Source organism: Tursiops truncatus, chromosome 9 (assembly GCF_011762595.2).
Source record: "Tursiops truncatus isolate mTurTru1 chromosome 9, mTurTru1.mat.Y, whole genome shotgun sequence".
NCBI classification, from domain to species: Eukaryota; Metazoa; Chordata; class Mammalia; order Artiodactyla; family Delphinidae; genus Tursiops; species Tursiops truncatus.
Window position 1 is genome coordinate 38,896,776 of NC_047042.1, and position 19,612 is coordinate 38,916,387.

At 37.1% G+C, this 19,612-nt stretch overlaps 1 protein-coding gene and 1 long non-coding RNA gene across 2 annotated transcripts in view; both read left to right on the forward strand.

The window, feature by feature from the left end:
• The window catches only part of LOC101327464 (diacylglycerol kinase beta), a 505,632-nt gene extending 491,123 nt beyond the window's left edge, over positions 1–14,509 (forward strand). Inside the window, exons 22-23 of the mRNA XM_073809660.1 lie at positions 10,923–12,771; positions 14,207–14,509. Coding sequence (XP_073665761.1) covers positions 10,923–11,030 — 108 coding nt within the window. The 3' untranslated portion in view covers positions 11,031–12,771; positions 14,207–14,509. The remainder of the gene's footprint in view (positions 1–10,922; positions 12,772–14,206) is intronic.
• A 1,535-nt stretch (positions 14,510–16,044) lies between these two features.
• On the forward strand, positions 16,045–19,103 carry LOC141279465 (uncharacterized). The gene is made up of 3 exons (XR_012333722.1): positions 16,045–16,188; positions 18,570–18,641; positions 18,956–19,103. It is a non-coding gene; the product is annotated as an uncharacterized lncRNA (long non-coding RNA).
• Positions 19,104–19,612: the final 509 nt, after the last annotated feature.

A 19,612-nucleotide genomic window follows, 5' to 3' on the forward strand; every position in this document is an offset into this window, starting at 1 on the left:
CCAGGTTCTCCCTTTTATTGGCATATAGTTGCTTGTAGTAATCTCTCATGATCCTTTGTATTTCTGCAGTGTCAGTTGTTACTTCCCCTTTTTCATTTCTAATTCTGTTAACTTGAGTCGTCTTCCTTTTTTTCTTGGTGAGTCTGGCTACTGGTTTTTCAGTTTTGTTTATCTTCTCAAGGAACCAGCTTTTAGTTTTATTGATCTTTGCTATCGTTTCCTTCATTTCTTTTTCATTTATTTCTGATCTGATCTTTATGATTCTTTCCTTCTGCTAACGTTGGGGTTTTTTTGGTTCTTTTTTCTCTAATTGTTTTAGGTGTTAGGTTAGGTTGTTTATTTGAGAGTTTTCTTGTTTCTTGAGGTAGGATTGTATTGCTATAAACTTCCCTCTTATTAGTGCTTTTGCTGCATTCCATAGGTTATGGGTCATCTTGTTTTCATTGTCATTTGTTTCTAGGTATTTTTTGATTTCTTCAGTGATCTCTTGGTTATTTACTAGCGTATTGTTTGACCTCAATGTGTTTGTATTTTTTACAGATTTTTTTCCTGTAATTGATATCTAGTCTCATAGCATTGTGGTCAGAAAAGATACTTGATACAATTTCAATTTTCTTAAATTTACCAAGGCTTGATTTGTGACCCAAGGTATGGTCTATCCTGGAGAATGTTCCATGAGCACTTGAGAAGAAAGTGTATTCTGTTGTTTTGGGATGGAATGTTCTATAAATATCAGTTAGATCTATCTGGTCTGTTGTGTCATTTAAAGCTTGTGTTTTCTTATTTATTTTCATATTGGAGAATCTGTCCATAGGTGAAAGTGGGGTGTCAAGGTCTCCTACTATGATTGTGTTACTGTCAATTTCCCCTAATATGGCTGTTAACATTTGCCTTATATATTGAGGTGCTTCTATGTTGAGTGCATAAATACTTACAATTCTTCTGTCTTCTTCTTGGATTGATCCCTTGATCACTATGTAGTGTCCTTCTTTGTCTCTTGTAATAATCTTTATTTTAAAGTCTGTTTTGTCTGATATGAGAATTGCTACTCTAGCTTTCTTTTGATTTCCATTTGCATGGACTCTGTTTTTCCATCCCCTCACGTTCAGTCTGTGTGTGTCTCTAGGTCTGAAGTGTGTCTCTTGTAGACAGCATATATACAGGTCTTGTTTTCGTATCCATTCAACCAGTCTATGTCCTTTGGTTGGAGCATTTAATCCATTTACATTTAAGGTAATTATGATATGTATGTTCCTATTACCATTTTCTTTACTGTTTTGGGATTGTTATAGTAGGTCTTTTCCTTCTCTTGTGTTTCCTTCCTAGAGAAGTTCCTTTAGTGTTTATTATAATGCTGGTTTGGTGGTGCTGAATTCTCTTAACTTTTGCTTGTCTGTAAAGTTTTTAATTTCTCCATCAACTCTGAATGAGATCCTTGCTGGATAGAGTAATGTTGCTTGTAGGTTTTTCCTTTTTATTACTTTAAATATGTTCTGCCACTCCCTTCTGGCTTGCAGAGTTTCTGCTGAAAGGTCAGCTGTTAACCTTACAGGGATTCCCTTGTATGTTATTTGCTGCTTCTCCTTTGCTTCTTTTAATATTTTTTCTGTGTATTTAATTTTTGATAGTTTGATTCATATGTGTCTTGGCATGTTTCCCCTTGGATTTATCCTGTATGGGACACTGCACTTCCTGGTCTTGATTGACTGTTTCCTTTCCCATGTTAGGGAAGTTTTCAACTAAAAGCTCTTCAAATATTTTCTCAGACCCTTTCTTTTTCTCTTCTTCTTCTGGGACCCTTATTATTTAATGTTGGTGCATTTAATGTTGTCCCAGAGGTCTCTGAGACTGTCCTCAGTTCTTTTCATTCTTTTTTCTTTATTCTGCTCTGAGGTAGTTATTTCCAGTATTTTATCTTCCAGGTCACTTATCTGTTCTTCTGCCTCAGTTATTCTGCTGTTGATTCCTTCTAGAGAATATTTAATTTCATTTATTGTGTTCTTCATCATTGTTTGTTTGCTCTTTAGTTCTTCTAGGCCCTTGTTAAACATTTCTTGTATTTTCTCCATTCCTTTTCCAAGATTATGGATCATCTTTACTATCATTACTCTGAATTCTTTTTCAGGTAGACTGCCTATTTCCTCTTCATTTGTTAGGTCTGGTGGGTTTTTACCTTGCTCCTTCATCTGCTGCATATTTCTCTGTCTTCTCATTTTATTTAACTTACTGTGTTTGGGATCTCCTTTTCACAGGCTGCATGTTCATAATTCCCGTTGTTTTTGGTGTCTGCCTCTGTGGGTGAGGTTGGTTCAGTGGCTTGTGTAGGCTTCCTGGTGGAGGGGACTGGTGCCTGTGTTCTGGTGGATGGGGCTGGATCTTATCTTTCTGGTGGGCAGGACCACGTCAGGTGGTGTGTTAGGGGTTTCTGTGAAGTTATTATGATTTTAGGCAGTCTCTTTGCTAATGAGTGCGGTTGTTTTCCTGTCTTGCTAGTTGTTTGGTATGGGGTGTCCAGCACTGGAGTTTGCTGGCTGTTGGGTGGAGCTGGGTATTAGCGCTGAGACAGAGATCTCTGGGAGACCTCTCACCGATTGATATTACATGGGCATGCGAGTTCTCTGGTGGTCCAGTGTCCTGAACTTGGCTCTCCCACCTCAGAGGCTCTGGCCTCACAGCAAGCCAGAGCACCAAGACCCTGTCAGCCACACGGCTCAGAAGAAAAGGGAGAGCAAAAGAAAGAAAAAAAAGAAATTAATTTTAGAAAGGAAAAGAAATTTTTTAATAGAAAATAACAATAATTTAAAAAAAGAGAGCCACAAAACCAATAAAGAAATCCACCAATGATAACAAGCACTAAACACTAAACTAAGATAAACATAAAAGTCAGAAACAAGTCAGTCGCAGACAGCAAACCCCAAGTCTACAGTTGCTCCCAAAGTCCACCGCCACAATTTTGAGATGATTCGTTGTCTATTCAGGTATTCCACAGATGCAGGGTACATCATGTTGATTGTGGAGATTTAATCCACTGCTTCTGAGGCTTCTGGGAGAGATTTCCCTTTCTCTTCTTTGTTCGCACAGCTCCTGGGGTTCAGCTTTGGTTTTGGCCCCACCTCTGCATGTATGTCACCCTTAGGCATCTGTTCCCCACCCAGACAGGAGGGGGTTAAAGCAGCGGCTGATTAGGGGGCTCTTGGTCATTCAGGCCAGGGAGAGGGAGGGGTACAGTAGTCATAATTGGAATGCAGGGCCAGCCTGTGGTGGCAGAGGCTGATGTAATGTTGCAACAGCCTCAGGCATGCCCTGTGTTCTCCCGGGGATGTTGTCCCTGGATCATGGGACCCTGGCAGTGGCGGGCTGCACAGGTTCCCAGGGTGGTAGGTGGTGTGGATAGTAACCTGTGCTCGCACACAGGCTTCTTGGTGGTTGCAGCAGCAGGCGTTAGCGTTTCATGCCCATCTCTGGGGTCCGAGCTGATAGCCGCAGCTTGCGCCTGTCTGCGAAGCTTGTTTAGGCAGTGCTCTGAATCCCCTCTCCTCGTGCCCCCCTGAACAATGGTCTCTTGCCTCTTAGGCAGTTCCAGACCTTTTCCCGAACTTCCTCCCAGCTAGCTGTGGTGCACTAGCCCCCTTCAGTCTGTGTTCACACAGCCAAACCCAGTCCTCTCCCTGGGATCTGACCTCTGAAGCCTGAGCCTCAGCTCCGAGCCCCCGCCCACCCCGGCGGGTGAGCAGACAAGCCTCTCAGGCTGGTGAGTGCTGCTCGACACTGATCCTCTGTGCGGGAATCTCTCCGCTTTGCCCTCCGCACCCCTGTTGCTGTGCTCTCCTCCATGGCTCCACAGCTTCCCCCCTGCCCACCCCCAGTCTCCACCGGTGAAGGGGCTTCCTAGTGTGTGGACACCTTTCCTCCTTCACAGCTGCCTCCCACTGGTGCAGGTCCCATCCCTATCCTTTTGTCTCTGTTTTTTCTTTTTTCTTTTGCCCTACCCAGGTACGTGGGGAGTTTCTTGCCTTTTGGGAGGTCTGAGATCTTCTGCCAACATTTAGTAGGTGTTCTGTAAGAGTTCTTCCACGTGTAGATGTGTTTTTGATGTACTTGTGGGGAGGATGGTGATCTCCACGTCTTACTCCTCTGCCATCTTGAAGGTCCCCTCATTGTTATTTTTTTAACACTCATATCAAAATAATATGTGCACATTAAAAAAACCAGAATGTATAGCGTTCCAAGAAAAACGGCTAGCCTCTGTCCCATCATTTCTGTGTCACCAGGTCCACTCTTTGATTCTTTGGCTGCCTCTTCTGATTGTTTACTGCATGTCTGTAAACAATCTGCTTTGCTGTAATTTTTTTGACTTAATAGTTTTAGGTATATTCTACTTAATTTATGCTATGGAAAGTGGTTTTTAATACTCTTACATTACTCCATTTAACTCTTAATAATAGTTAATATGTACTGAGTGATTTTTATGTGCCAGGTAACATTCTAAGCATTTTGTATACATTGATTCATTTAGTCCTTACAAGAAACCAATGAAATGGACACTATATTAAAGTCTCTATAGTATTTTTTTAATGGAACTTTATTTTATTTATTTATTTATTTTTGGCTGCATTGGGTCTTTGCTGCTGTGCGTGGGCTTTAGTTGTGGTGAGCGGGGGCTACTCTCCGTTGTGGTGCACGAACTTCTCATTTCAGTGGCTTCTCTTGTTGCAGAGCATGGGCTGTAGGCACGTGGGCTTCAGTAGTTGTGGCATGCGGGCTCAGTAGTTGTGGCTCATGGACTCTAGAGCACAGGTTCAGAAGTTGTGGCGCACGGGCTTAGTTGCTCCATGGCATGTAAGTTCTTCCCGGGCCAGGGGTTCAACCCCTGTCCCCTGCATTGGCAGGTGGATTCTTAACCACTGTGCCACCAGGGAAGCCCAAAGTCTCTACAGTATTGATGAGGGAAATTAATTATAGTCATCTGCCCAAAGTCTCCAGATAGGAAGTGGTGGACCCTGGCAGTCTGATTTTTAACCAGTATGCTGTTCTGCTTCTGAAGAAAAATTTTATTTAAATCAATATAAAACATGTAATGATTGAGATTATGAAAATGTTGTCAACTGTAGAACTAAGTACTGTCACACAATTACATTTTCTTTCCTACAAAGCTTTTATAATCTCTTTTTTCTTTGTAAAATCATTATAATAATTCTAATTTTTTTAAACTACATGGTATCAATTAATCTATTATCCCCACTCCCTTCTTTATATGGCAAAAGCCCTTCCCTGCAGGTTTCTTCCTAGGTTTCTTGCAGATCTCTCATCCTGGGTCTCAGTTGGATACCCTTTTTGTTGTTGTTCTTGTTCTTAATAAACTTAATTTTTACAGCACTTTTAGGTTCGCCATAAAATTGAGACAAAGGTACAGAGATTCCCCATATACCTCCCACCACCCGACACACATAGCCTCCCCACTAGCAGAATTCCCCACTGAAATGGTATCTTTGATATAATCAATGAACCTACATTGACACATCATAATCATCCAAAGTCCATAGTTTGCACTAGGGTTCACTCTTGGTGTTGTTCATTCTATGAGCTTGGACAAATGTGTAATGTCTTGTATCCATCATTACAACATCCTAAAGAATATTTTCACTTCCCTAAAAATTCTCTGTGCTTCATCTATTCATCACTCTCCCCCATAAACCCTAGCAACCACTTATCTTTTTACTGTCCCCGTAGTTTTCCCTTCTCTAGAATGTCATATAATTGGAATCATACAGGATGTAGCCTTCTCACATTGACGTCTTTCACTTAATAATATGCTTTTAAGTTTCCTCCATGTCTTTTCATGGCTTGATAGGTCATTTCTTTTTAGCACTGAATAATATTCCTTTGTCTGGATATACCACAGTTTATATATCCTTTCACCTACTGAAGGGCCTCTTGGTTGCTTCCAAGTTTTGGCAGTTATGAAAAAAGCTGCTGCAGACATCTGTGTACAGGTTTTTGTGCAGACCTATGTTTTCAACTTTTTTGGTTAAATCCCAAGAGTGAAAACACTGGATCATATGATAAGAGTATATTTAGTTGTGTAAGAAACCTCCATACTGTCTTCCAAAGTGGCTGTGCCATTTTGCATTCCCAGCACCTATGTATGGGAGTTCCTGTTGCTCCACATCTTCACCAGCATTTGGTGTTGTCAACGTGACCCTCTGTTTTTTTAATCTTTCTTAGCTCATGCATCTGTCCTGCTGGAGAACACACTCAAAAATGTTTCAAAGGACACATAAATGGTAAACTCTCTAGAACCTTTTATGAATGAAAGTATCTTCATTGTACCCTTGCATTTAATCAATCCATTGACTAAGTATAGAATTCTAAGATAAAATTAACTTTTCTTTTGGCGTTTGAAGGTTTTTCTCCATTTTCTTCTACCACTCATGTTTTTGAGAAGCTTAATGCCATGCTGATTTTTATTTTTCTGTAAGTGACCTGTTTTTCCTCTCAGAGGGCATTTAGAATCTTCTTTATCTCACTGTGCTTTGAAATTTCAAAATAATGTGTTATTTGAGCTGGGCAGGACAGGGGTCAAAGTTTGAGGGAAGGTTCTCCAAAGCACGAATTGACACAGAAGTGCAGAGGTGGGAATTAACAAGGAGTGCTTGGGAGATTTGAGTCAGCTCTTGTACTTACCAACTTGAGTGGTGTAGTGCAAGTTACAGAACCTAAGTTTCTGTCCTGTATTGTAAAATAAGGGTGTTGAAACCTACCTCCCAGGGTTGTTGAGAGGGTAAAATTAGATAATATATTTTAAAAATTATGAAAAAATATTCTTTTGATATTAGGTATGAGAATTCCTTGAAGATAGAATAGATCCATCTTTATTCCAATCTTATCAGGATGCTTTGATAAGCACTTGCTTCGGTAGATGTGTCATTCAGGGACTGGGTGTTAAGTAGGGTGTTCCTATCACATGAGGAAGAAAAATAACTACTCTTCACAATGAAGAGTATTAGGAATAGTTGATGCTGAGAGACAGGGAGCTAGGAAAGAAAATTGCAATGAGCTGGGCCAAGTACTGCTTGGAGAATGAGTGCAGGAAGACCTTCCAGTCTCCCTCAATTTTAGTTGGACTAAAAGTCTTCAGAGAGAACACAAAAGTCTAGTGGGACTAGACACTGTTCACCGTGTACTGTAAGATATAAACCTCTCTTCTATCCCTTTTAGGACATCGTTTTTCAATTCTATGTTCTTTGATAATATTACTTTTATGGGAGTAGACTTTTGTCAAGAGCAACTCAAAGAGCTGGATGAAACAGGTAGCATGTGAATAACGTGTGTAAAGTACTTAGCATAATACTCAGCACACAGTAAAAGCCAAATCTTGTTATTTTTATTCTTGTTATTATTGGTCATATTACGATTATGAGGTGGAGCTCTCTATCACACCATGCAACCCTGACAACGTCATAGAAACAAGAAAACTGTGCCTTATAATCCTTCATCTGGTTTCTATATGTGAATTTTTATTTCATATTGAATAATTATAAAACTGAAATCATTTTTTTTCTGTTTATATTTTTAGATGTGTCCAATCTTAATTTGAAATAGGAAGACAGAAGTAGAAAGAGTCATGAGACTTTTGCTGCTGTTGTTTTCCAAAGGAATAGATGATAAGTAAAAATGAAGAGTTCCTAATAGAACATCATTCTAATTCTGACAGTATCTATCTTGCATTTTTAACAGTGCTCTTCGACCTTCGTACAGCCATTCCAGCTCCTGGGAGCCCCATCACCATTGCTTATGAGTGCCCACAATTCTCTCTCAATTATAATCTCAGGTTCTCTTCCAAACTAAACAGTCTTGCAAACTGCCTTGCCCATAGCTGGTGCTCCATAAATATTTGATGTATTGAGAAACAACTAAGAAGTAACTACCTGACTAAAAAAGAAATGGAAACACTCAAAGAGAACCTAATGTTTGGTTCATGTTTTCAGATTGCTGAGACTTAATATAATAAAATCTTTGGGGGATAAAATCTGCTCCTTACTCCGTATTGTTTTTCTTGTAGATAACAGGTTCTCAAAAAAAGTAGTAATAGAAATACAAGGATGTGGAGTTGAAACAGGCATGTGAGTCATCCCATGCCTGGTGAGGCGCCCTTAACCAGGTTCCTCCAACACAGGCCATCTGAACCTAAATTACACTTAAGTCTCTACAGCTTTCTGAAACCTCACCTGGACTTGCTGTGACTACAGTACCAACAGTTCACCTGGACTGGAATTTTTCTCATCCTTAATGGAGTAGTTTTTGCTCTGCTCAAATATACAAAGACCTATAATTATCTGATGACATAATGTATGCAAAGAGCCTGGACACATACTAGACATCTTATGAGTGCGAGTTTCCTCCATGTAATCTCCCCTAAGAGGAAAACAGCCAGTTGTTTCTCATTTTTATGAATAACAGACAGAAAGATGTTGATTGCATTTTGTACGGAAATAATGTTAAATTAAAGAAAGAGTTATGTACCTTGACCATAGGAGTGCTTAAATAACCAAGAAGATAGATTACAGATAATTTTAAAAATAGGACCATTATCCTGCTTTGAAACTATAACCTAGAATTCGAATTAGTCAGTAGTATGGATTAAGGGTCCCACTGTGTCAGGAGCACTGAATGAGATACTGTGCTATTTTTCAAAGGAATAGCAACATGTGATTTCTTTTAAAAGGGATTGTTAATAAAAAGATAGCTATGATCAAAGAAAATCCAAATAACTTAAAAAATACAAAGGGCAAACAAAATCTCATACACAATAAGTTGAGGTATTTGGGCTATGCTTTGTCATAAATTGATGCTAATCTTTTGTGACTAGAATGATATATTTCTTCCAACATCTTAACAACAATAATTTGTTAATAATCATCTTGTTTTCCAAAAGGCCCTAATATTATCATACCCTCTAAAGGATTTAGTCCAGCAACTGTGAATCAGAAATCTTTATTTTTTTACCTTAGCTACTTACGTTCTGTTTGAATCTAAGGTTATGACATAAGTAATATGTGTTAACTGCCTCATCAGGTACTCATTTTAAACTAACGTATTTTTATAAAAAGATTCATTTTTATTTTCAGCGTTAAAAAAAAATAGTGCCTTTCTGCTTAGCCTTGTATTTCAGCATCTATAACACTATTGAACGTGCTTGTTAAATTTCTCTTTCTTACTTGACTATAATTTACTGGGGATAGAGATTGTACTTTGTTTATTAGAGGTTCATGGTACAGTGTCTGAGGCATAGTAGGGGCTTCATACATTTTGTGAAATGAATAAATGATGGTGTATTAGGTTTTATACTCTAGAGGAGTATAAAATCAATGGCATAAGGTAGGGCATAATTTGAAAGTGAATTATTAGGAGAGAAAATCTGGTAGAGATCTTTTTCAATCTACATGGATAGGTGCATTCTAGCATCTTAACTATCTGGCTATTGATTCCCCAATTCATAAGATAAGAAAAATAAAATAAAATGAAATCAGATATCCAGAGAGTTTGAGGCTGGTTTAGCCTGGTGGCCTTTTACAGGTGCAATTTATCTTTACAGTACAAAGAACACTGAATCTTCCCAGAATAACCTGATTCCAACAGAGTTAAATAAAGAGTTGTTCGTTTATCCTGATTTTTAACATAGTTCTGTCTTTCTAGACTGTGAAGTAAATCTCCATTTCCCAACAGCCCCAGTGCTGATTTTAATGATCGTGTCCACGTGACATCCACTTTTTTTTGTTTCATTGCTATTAGTCAATGACAAGTGAAGGATATTCAGTTTAACTTGAAAATGTCAGCTATGCACTTTAAGAGATATATTTTTGCAGCTTTTAATGAGGTGGTGTTTCTTTTTGAAAGAAATACTCATCTCTGATGCGGGTGCTGTGCTGGTGACAACTGATATTTAATAAGCGATGGTTCTTATATTAGTCGCAGTTCTCTAAAGAAAATGTCTCAGATTGCTTTTGAAAAACTCTTAGCGTCACTAGCCCAAAGGCAAGATGTGACCTTTTTATTACATAATGAGAATCATTTATTATCTTACAATGTATCTTAAAGTCACAGACAAAATGCCACTTTGATAATTGCTTTCAATTAGCTTTGAGCATAGCATATTTTCATAAAATGTCTTCTCTAATTTAGGCTTGAATTAGAGAAAATTGCAGACATAATCTACTTTAAGGTTGTCTCATTTAAGGTGATTCGTAGTTTTATTTCAAAGAAATCAAAAAGAGTAGCTTTAGAACAGTCTCTCAGAATGTTTTAAGCAGGCTTTTCAATATTTGATTCTATTCTATTACCAATTAATTAACAAATTAGAAAGCTAGTTCATCATTTCTGACCTTTTATGCGCGCTAACTTTTGACTTTCATTCGTAATGATTGTTTTGAAATTAAGCCCTGCAGTTCATATTGAAAGAGAGAAACAATCTGATTAGCAGAGTAAATAAGGCTTGCCTTGATATCAAGTACATCTTGATGTTGGGCTATAACTGGGATTCTGAATACTATAATGGTGCAGCCTTTCCTATCTTAAGTAAATAATACATAACTAATGGTCAATAAATTATACTAGATAATCACGTGGCATGAACAAGGAATTTGGGGGTGTTATTACAAGAGAGGTTAGAAGTAATATGATACTTAAAATGTAGTTTCAATTAAATTTAATTTCTTGGTATCACCCTGAGCATTGGAATATAGTTTAAATACATACCTTATCTTCCTTAAAAATATTTTTGAAATAATAGAAAGTCTGAAAATACATTTTACACTTGTGTTGTTTCAGTAATTCAGGGGATATTATTAACCTTAAGAGAGATTCTCAGAAATTGGTGTTGTATCTGGAGATTACTGTACCCTCTTTGTCTTTTTTTTCCCTAGATAAAAATTATGCACAAGAACCAAGCCCCGATGCTGATGGGCCCTCCTCCAAAAACCGGGTTGTTCTGCTCCCTCATCAAAAGAACAAGAAACCGAAGCAAGGAATAATCCTGTATCTTTTCATTCTTAGAGATTTAATTAGCATAATTCGGCCATGGAACACTTATGCTGGAAATCGTTGAACAATTTCAAGTCTCCTGCTCATGCAAAATCATGGAATTGGTTTAACAGTTTTTGTTACTGAGCTAATGTAAAATCCAGCTATTAGAAAATTTAATGTCTCAGTTTTTATAATCATCTTTGCATGAAGAAAGCAGAAGTTTACATGAAGTGATACTGCCTATTTTTGTTGCATGCATTCCCATAAATTTTTTCGTCTCCTACCCATTCCTTCTCCAATTTCCATTTACTAACCTGTAAAAAAAACCTGTACAACAAAAAAAGGAAATATCACGGGAAATGTGATTCCAGTTATTAATAAGCACTACTTAATAATGCTACAATAATCATAATTGCAGATTGCTATACTTTTCCCTTTAGAATCAAACAGTATATCAATGATCTTTGACCTGTGAGTTGAGGAGAAGCTTTTAATTGAAAGGTTTTGTTAAATAGTTGTCTACTTGCTGTATCTAAGTAGTTTTTCTTCGACATCTTGATGCTTCTGAGTGGAATTTAAGATATCAGGTATAAAGTATTCTTATGCTAAGAAGTAGGAAGTGGTTTTTAGTTTGTTTAGTTTTGTTTTTAATTCCAGACATAAGTGGAAACATATTACTTGGCAGTAAAGTATGTTAACATGGCAAGCCTTATTCCCTTCTGCATGTGAATTTAGAAGAAAATTCTTAATCACAACAGTAACCAAATAGATGTTTGAAACTATGTGCCTAATAAACTGTGTTTCCCACCAAAGATTCAGAAAAAGATGCTTTGAGAGAAATGGGTTAATGCACAATTAATTAAGCATTGTGGAGAAAATCTATGGTTCTAATGTGCAATTTTGTGATGACTAAAACTCTGGAAGAGAGTGAACTACCCATTAATTATAATTAAAATTCTCACTTTTCACAGACAATAAGCCGTACAACACAATCAAAGTTCAATGGCTGATTTCTTGCTTTTTTGGTCATTTATAAGTATAGACGTCTGTAATTTTCAATGGGTCAGTTAAGTACACTTGAGAAAGTAAATGATTGTATCAGTTCCTTTCTAGTATAAATTGATACCTGTAATAATATTGAGCTCATTGAAGTTAATCATGCATGCATTTGCACCCTCCCCCTCACCTCCTCTACTCCCATCTCTGTGACATTTCAAATATTTATTTGGAAATAACGGCCTAGATTGTTGTTAAAGTATTTCATGGCCTGGGTGGATTCTCTGATTGTTTGAAGAAATTATGGAATAGTATTTTTTTAAGTGTTTCATTAAGCCTATGATATAAAATGAAATGCTATTCTGAGCAGATTTGGTATTGTTCATTCATATTGACCTGCATCTTATCATTGTATGTTTTATGTTTTCAAACGTGCCATAAGGAAAACAAGTGCTTGAAGTGCATGATTTATTAGTTTCTCTCTCCACTCTGCATTAAAGTACTAATGATTTATCAGTTCTATTTTTCTATTGATTCATTCATCTTTGAATTACAAATAACATTTAGTGATTCTGTTGAACATAATCCTGAGCATGGATTTATGGATTTCAAGTGAAATTGCTATAATTTTTGTTCTTTGATTTGAAGACTCAACTGAATGCTGTTATGTAAAATGGCTACCCTCAAGCATTGTGCTATAATGGAAGATTATGTATAAAGCGTATTCTTTTAGTGTTCCAGGAACATTGGATGGTAAATATCAATCAACAATAAGTTTAATTGCTTTGAAAATAAAATCTTTTGAATAAATTAAGACATAATTTAACATTCTCAGGAAAATTATCATTACAATTGCAAATGTAGCAAGCAATCACTTGCCCTTGTATAATAAAAAAAAAAAAGTTATTTGGCAGAGCTGTAATCAAGACCAGAAGAAATCTCAAAGCAGTAACAAATGCATTACTGATGTCATGTTACATAACACACACATTGATTTTGTGTATCTATGGTTACAGGTAATAAATATTTTCACATAAATTGACAAAATTTTCTACAATGGGCAGGCAGGCTTTGTGTCAAAAACATATTCAGAAGCCACTAATTACTTTACGTTCAGTACAACATACCGTTATTTCTTGGCTACCTTTTATAGTCTATAGTTTGAAGGCAGCAACAGTTTGTGAATCATTTTTAACAGTCTGTGCAATGATAAGCTGTTGAATAGACAGTGGGATGAGAGAAATCAAACAGCCGGCCTATCAGACTTTAATCGTTGAAATAATGGGATGCAGCTTTACTTCACTGTAGCTATATCATAATTAGTGATGATCGTAGTTACATTCTCAGTCAGTAGGATTCATTGGTACCAATAATAAATGTTCAAATAGGAATCAAATTTTACTTTTCCCAACTCATTTTCTAAAGATACTGATGAGCTTGCCCTTCGAGTACACTACTCCTGGGGTTTGGAAAGTAGTTTTTAAAAACCTACTTTGATGGTTTTGAAATCAGAGAAGGTGTTCTCCCCATTTTTATGACAGCTTCAAGTGAAGGATATATATTTTAAGAAAAACTCCAAACTGAAAGCTCCATGGTATATAGGAATATTAAATAATGTTAGCTTTGGAAGATGGAAACTTTTCTTACGTGTGTGCGGGTGAGTGTTTGCGTTGTTGAGTCAACCTCTTTTAAATACAGCAGATGTAGTTGTACAAAGTTTTAAGTGGATGAAGCTCTTGAGTAAAAATTAAACGGGGATCTCAGGGGTCAGAGGAAAAGGGGAAAAGAGATATGCACTTTGCTAAACATTGCCATACACTGAGGAGATAAATAGAGATTCCAGAATAAACCTGGATATCTATGCTTCTAACAGGAAAGGAGGTGTCTGTGTAGATCCAGGAATTTTAAAGGACATAAATGTATTTCTCCACTTACATGTGTGTACCATGTGTATCTGACGCTAAGAGTGCCGGTCAATTTATTGTGGCAGGAGAAAATATCTGGAAGAAAGTGAAGAAAACAGAATTTTAGAAGTTTTTATTTTTTAAACAGTTTATGTGATTATAGCCAGAATAAAGCAAAAGACTCAGATATTTAGTGTATTCTACTGCAGGGGGAAATTTAAATCCAATGAGAATTAATGAATGACATATATTTTTTTGCATTTTGTTCTTTTGTCCTTGTTTAGGAGGATGGGAAACAACTGCAGTTTTCAAGGAAGAATCTGTTTTGAATCTCAGACTGTATTCTACTTGAATAAGACGAAACTTATGACCCCATTCCTTTTTGTGTCAAAGTTAGTTTGTTTTTAATTGGTTATAAAAAGGACAGTGTACCTTTCTTGGCACATATTAGCCCAAAGAGCTATTCAAATACACTACGTATGTTCTAAATTAAAATATTAAGCTCTTGTAATATATGTTGAGAATGTAAAGTTTAAATAAATAAATAAACAAACTTGCAGAAGAACTTTTATTTTGTGAAATGCAGAAGTCACCCCTTAAATCTCTCAAAGTGCATTCTATTTAAATAAAGTTTGAATAAACTCACATTTAAAGGATTCTATACATCTGTATTGTGCTTAAAAACATGGAATTCATTTCATTATACTATCTTAATTATTTTCTCAGAAAGTGTTACATACAGTATCCTGCTTTTTTGAAATAAAAATGTTAACCATTCAGTGTGTCATTTCTTACCGCCATTTTGCCCTGATTTTTTCCGTAAATGAACTCTCCAAGCAATTGACAGTCAGTCTACCCCAGTGAATATCCACTGGGGGTACCAGACAGACCACCTGTCTTTTGTCAGGGAGAAAGGAGGCTGGGTATTTGGGGGCGGAATTTGTTGTCATTAAGAATCAAACCATTCTACTTTGTGGTGCTTTGGCCCCAAGGTGCTGCTGTGAACATTATTCCACCAATTTCAGAGATTCCAGGAGTGCCAGCAAACTGGATGATAGAATCATGGGGACTGAAAGACTAGGCTGGGGGTTCTGTAAGGGCTTACATTGAATTTTCTGGATGAAACTGATTTCTGATTTTATTTTGTGTAACTGACTTCAGCAGATATCTCATGGGCACTGACTAGGTACACGGTATTTTACAAAGGGGTTGAAGAAATTAAAGAATTTTTTTAATGATACAATCTCTTCTTTAAGTGTCTTTCCATCTGTTGGAAGAGTTAAGTAAATTATTGACCAAGGTAAGAACCCAGGTAAGCAAAATATGATACGTATTCAAATGAGGACAGGTGATTTGGTTGAAGGTATTTTAAAAAATCCTCCAGAGAAGGTAAATCTGTAAATGGCTTTCCAGGGTAACTAGACTTTTACATGAAGAGAGAAGGAGAAAGAAGGAGCTCCTGAATCAGAGAAGGTGAGTGAGGGCATAGGGATAGAAACCAGGTCCTGGGTGCTTCATTGCCTCAATTCATTAAAAGTTTAGGGAATTCATAAATCAGGCATTTGAATAGTGGGTTTATTTTAAATTATTAGGAAGGAGCAAGAGAAGAGGATGAAAAAGGGGGAAGCAGGGAAAAAATAAAGAAGAGAAGTAATGAAGGAGGGAGAAAGAAGAAGGCAAAACCCCAAATTAGGATTAAGTGTCTGTCAATTAATTTTGCATTCTGGAAGAGAGACAAAACAACAACAACTACCAAGTCTGACTTAGAAAGCCTCAAAGCAATATCTGGCCATTCTACATTTTCAGAGAGTTTTGTTAAAATAATGTAAGTAATTTTATAAACTCTAAAACTTACAGAAAACTAAAGTAATAGAGAATACTAGTTGTAAAATGTGTTAATGCTAAATGTATAAAAATTAAATATTTAGAAAACCCATGTAAAATAATACAAGTTAAAAATTCATAATATAATAATAGACTAGAATAATAGAAAAAAATCCTAGTAGAATAATATAGTCTAACGTCTTACAAATGGAAGCAGAGTCATAGCAGGTTCAAAAGTCTCTCTCTCTTACTCCATTTTTCTATCCAGATATCCAGTTGATCTCATTGAGTCAATTGCTCTAAGAAAAAACACATTCAGGGTTGACTAATGACTACCAACGTATAAAGAAGTTGTTGGAAGAGTTTGATGTTGTTCCCATGTCAGAGCACAGTTCAAGGACCAGAGTTATTCAACTAGCAACAGCTACATCAGATGAAACAAGTGAGTTGAAAATCATTGGAAAAATTTGATAGATTACTTACACCAAAATATATTCCAGGAGTAGATAGATATTAGATAGGTACATAGATACATAGATAGAAATCTTTGGAGAATTAGATATTTTCTTTGAAAAATTAAAGGGAATTTTAAAATATTTTGATCCACTCATACTTTTACATAGGTTATTAAATATTTTTAATTTCAGCCCAGGCTCATTGGCTTCTCTCTCTCCATCTATCATTGCCTTCCCCAACCCTGTTTTACTCATTATATATGTTTCCTTATATTTACTGCATAAACATCACCTAATTTATGGTTTTAAATATACCTATACACCTAGGACTCCCTATTGTGTATCTCTAATTCAACTGTTCTTGAATTCAGTTTATATTTTTGCTGCCTATTTACTTTTCTTGAGTACGCCACAGGCGTATCGAACTAAAAGTCTCCAAAATAATACAAATCCTTTTCCACCTACTGTACAAATTTCTAGGTGAATTGCACCAGTTTGGTCTCTGAAGTGAGAATTGAGGGAAAGGCTCAACCATTCCTAAATACCACTCCTACCCGTCCACTCAGTCCCATCCCCTCTACCACCTAATATTTATCAAGTCCCTTCCCTACTCATCATCCCTGTGGTCTTTGTCCAGATCTTCATTTCCTACCTAAATTATAATTGTAGTCCGGGGTCGATCCAGGTCCTTTTTGTCCTGAAGCTCATAAAATTGAGTGACATCTCATTAAAAAAAAATAATAATAATACAAAATTACAAAGCAAAATATCTTTTTAGAAAGAGAATTAATTGCCCAGTCCATTTCCCTGTTTTTCCCTACACTTTTTGGCTGCATCCTCTTTGGTCCTCTCCTTGTAGGTAACAGTTTTGTAATATTTTTTCACAGAGCAAATAGAAAGATAACAATCTTTTCTCTAGGATGGTTGAATAAGCTTTTTAATTGATTGTTTCAAAATTTATTTTGGCTTCCTAACTCCCGTTGATAATGTTCCAATGTAATTTCTCCAAAGTAACCTTTTTGTGTGGTTGAATTAATTTTTTTAATTTTTATTTTATATTGGAGCATAGTTGATTAACAATGTTGTGTTAGTTTCAGGTGTACAGCAACCTGATTCAGTGTTACATATGCATGTATCTGTTCTTTTTCAAATTCTTTTCCCATTTAGGTTACAGTATATTGAGCAGAGTTCCCTGTACTATACAGTAGGTCCTCGTTGGTTATCCCTTTTAAATATAGCAGTGTGTACATGTCAGTCCCAAACTCCCAATTTATCCCTCCCCCAACCCCACTCTTCCCCCGTGGTACCCATAAGTTTGTTCTCTAAGTCTGTGAGTCTGTTTCTGTTTTGTAAATAAGTTCATTTGCATCATTTTTGTTTTAGATTCTGCATATTAGCGATATCATCCCAGGTGGTTTCTCAGAGAATTCCAGCCCTTTGACCCCAGTAGTCGTGGTCTAGCTCATTCAGGTCCTCACAGGACCCAGAAGCCAGTAGGCCAAGGTGAAAATGGCCTCTAAGCTTGGAGTAGAGCAGCATCTCTTGGGGTTCATTTTACTTGAGGTCAAGATTAGTGTGGATGCTCCCCTAGGCTACACAGGGTGTTGTCTTGTGTCCTGGTGGATATGGTGGTCCCCAGAGTGAAACAGCACTCTGGGACTCTGCCCTGTGACTGAGCAGGTTTCTGCTTCCTCCCTCTATTCATCAAGTTTGGGGATGGGCCCATGCCAGTAAGATAACCAGAAGATTCAGCATGAGAACTTCAAGATAAATCTGCCTTTGGGAACTTTAAGAGGATTCTGGGCACAGAGGTATAAATTTTGATCCCAGCTGCTTGTTTTACAGAATATGTTTCAGGAGAAAATTAATCTCTCTAAGCCTCAGTTTTCTCACCTTCAAAATAGGGATAAACATAAGACCTGTTTTGGGGTTACTGTGAAGATTAAGTAGAGATAATGTTCAAAATTATTTTCTATCAGCAAACATTCAAATTACTTCTTTCAGCTTCAAAGGAAATGTAATAGTATTAATTGTAGTAGTAGTAGTAGTAGGAGCAACAGCAGGAAAATCCTATTTGTCCCTACTTCAATCCTTCATCTACGATGCCAACTGTATTTTTCTAGAAATAGATGATATTCCTTATTGAGTCACCCTTTTTTACATGATAGAAGCTCAAAACCCTCATGTACACAAGGGCTTTCATAAGCTGAACCTTGTCAACCTTTCCTGTATCCTCTTCCCTCTTATCCCCGTGTGCAAAACGTAGTTCCAGCTACACTGTTCTACTTACTCACTAGACATGCCATGTTCTTCCATGACTATGCACCTTGTAAGATTTTATAATGATTGGCACATTCCCTTCCTCAAGGTTTGTTCACCTCCATTCGGAAGGATTTCTGGAACCACCCTGGTCTCGAATGCATTGGAATGAGTTTTTCTGGTGAGTCGTTTGTGCTCCTTTAAGACTGACACCTATGCTAAAGTTCTTTGACTTGTATTTTAAATGGTTACTTATCTGATTCTCTCATTAAACTTGTGAGTCCTTTGAAAGCCAGTCTTGGGTCCTCATCACTACTGTTCCCCTGGGGCCATCCCATATCAGATACCCAATAATCTTTGAATGAGTAAATAACAGACAGCCACTAAAACAAGTCCCAAGTCACTATAAAATGCATTGCTTGTTTCAGAAGAAAATATATTAAAAGGAAGGAAAAAAATAGTCTGTATTTAGTGTAGCTGCCTTCTATTCTCCAGGGAATGGTGAGGAGCTGCTAGGCAGAATAATGAGCCCCTAATCTTTGGAACCTGTGAATATGTTATGTGACACAGCAACAGGGAATTACCGTTTCAGATAGAGTCAAGAATGCCAATCAGCTGACTTCAAGATGGAGTATTCTGAACTATCCAGGTGAGCGTAATGTAATCCTAAGGGTCCTTTAAAGTAGAAGAGGTCAGAGGTCAGAGTCAAAAAGGGATTTGAAGGTGCTGTAATGCTGCGTCGGAATCTACAGCAGGATGGAGATCACACGCCGAGGAGTGCGGTGGCCTCTAGATGCTGCAAAAGGTAAGGAAACGGATTGTTATCTGCAGCCTCTAGAAGGAACCTAACACTTTGATTTTAGCCCAGTGAGACCCATTTTGGACTTCTGATTTGCAGCACTGTGAGATAATAAATTTGTGATGTTGTAAGCTACTAAATTAGTGGTAATTTGTTACAGCAGCAAGAGGAAACTAACATAAGGAGGTAGGCAAGTAGAATAATCATGTTCAGAGCTGTTGCTACAAGTTGATGCCTTTTAAAATAGAGTAAAAGTTCTCTCACTTTAATCCTTCATACATTTGAAGTGCTTAATCCTCACTTAAATGCGTTTGGATTACCAGAATCCAGTACACAAGTCTCACCTTGGACCC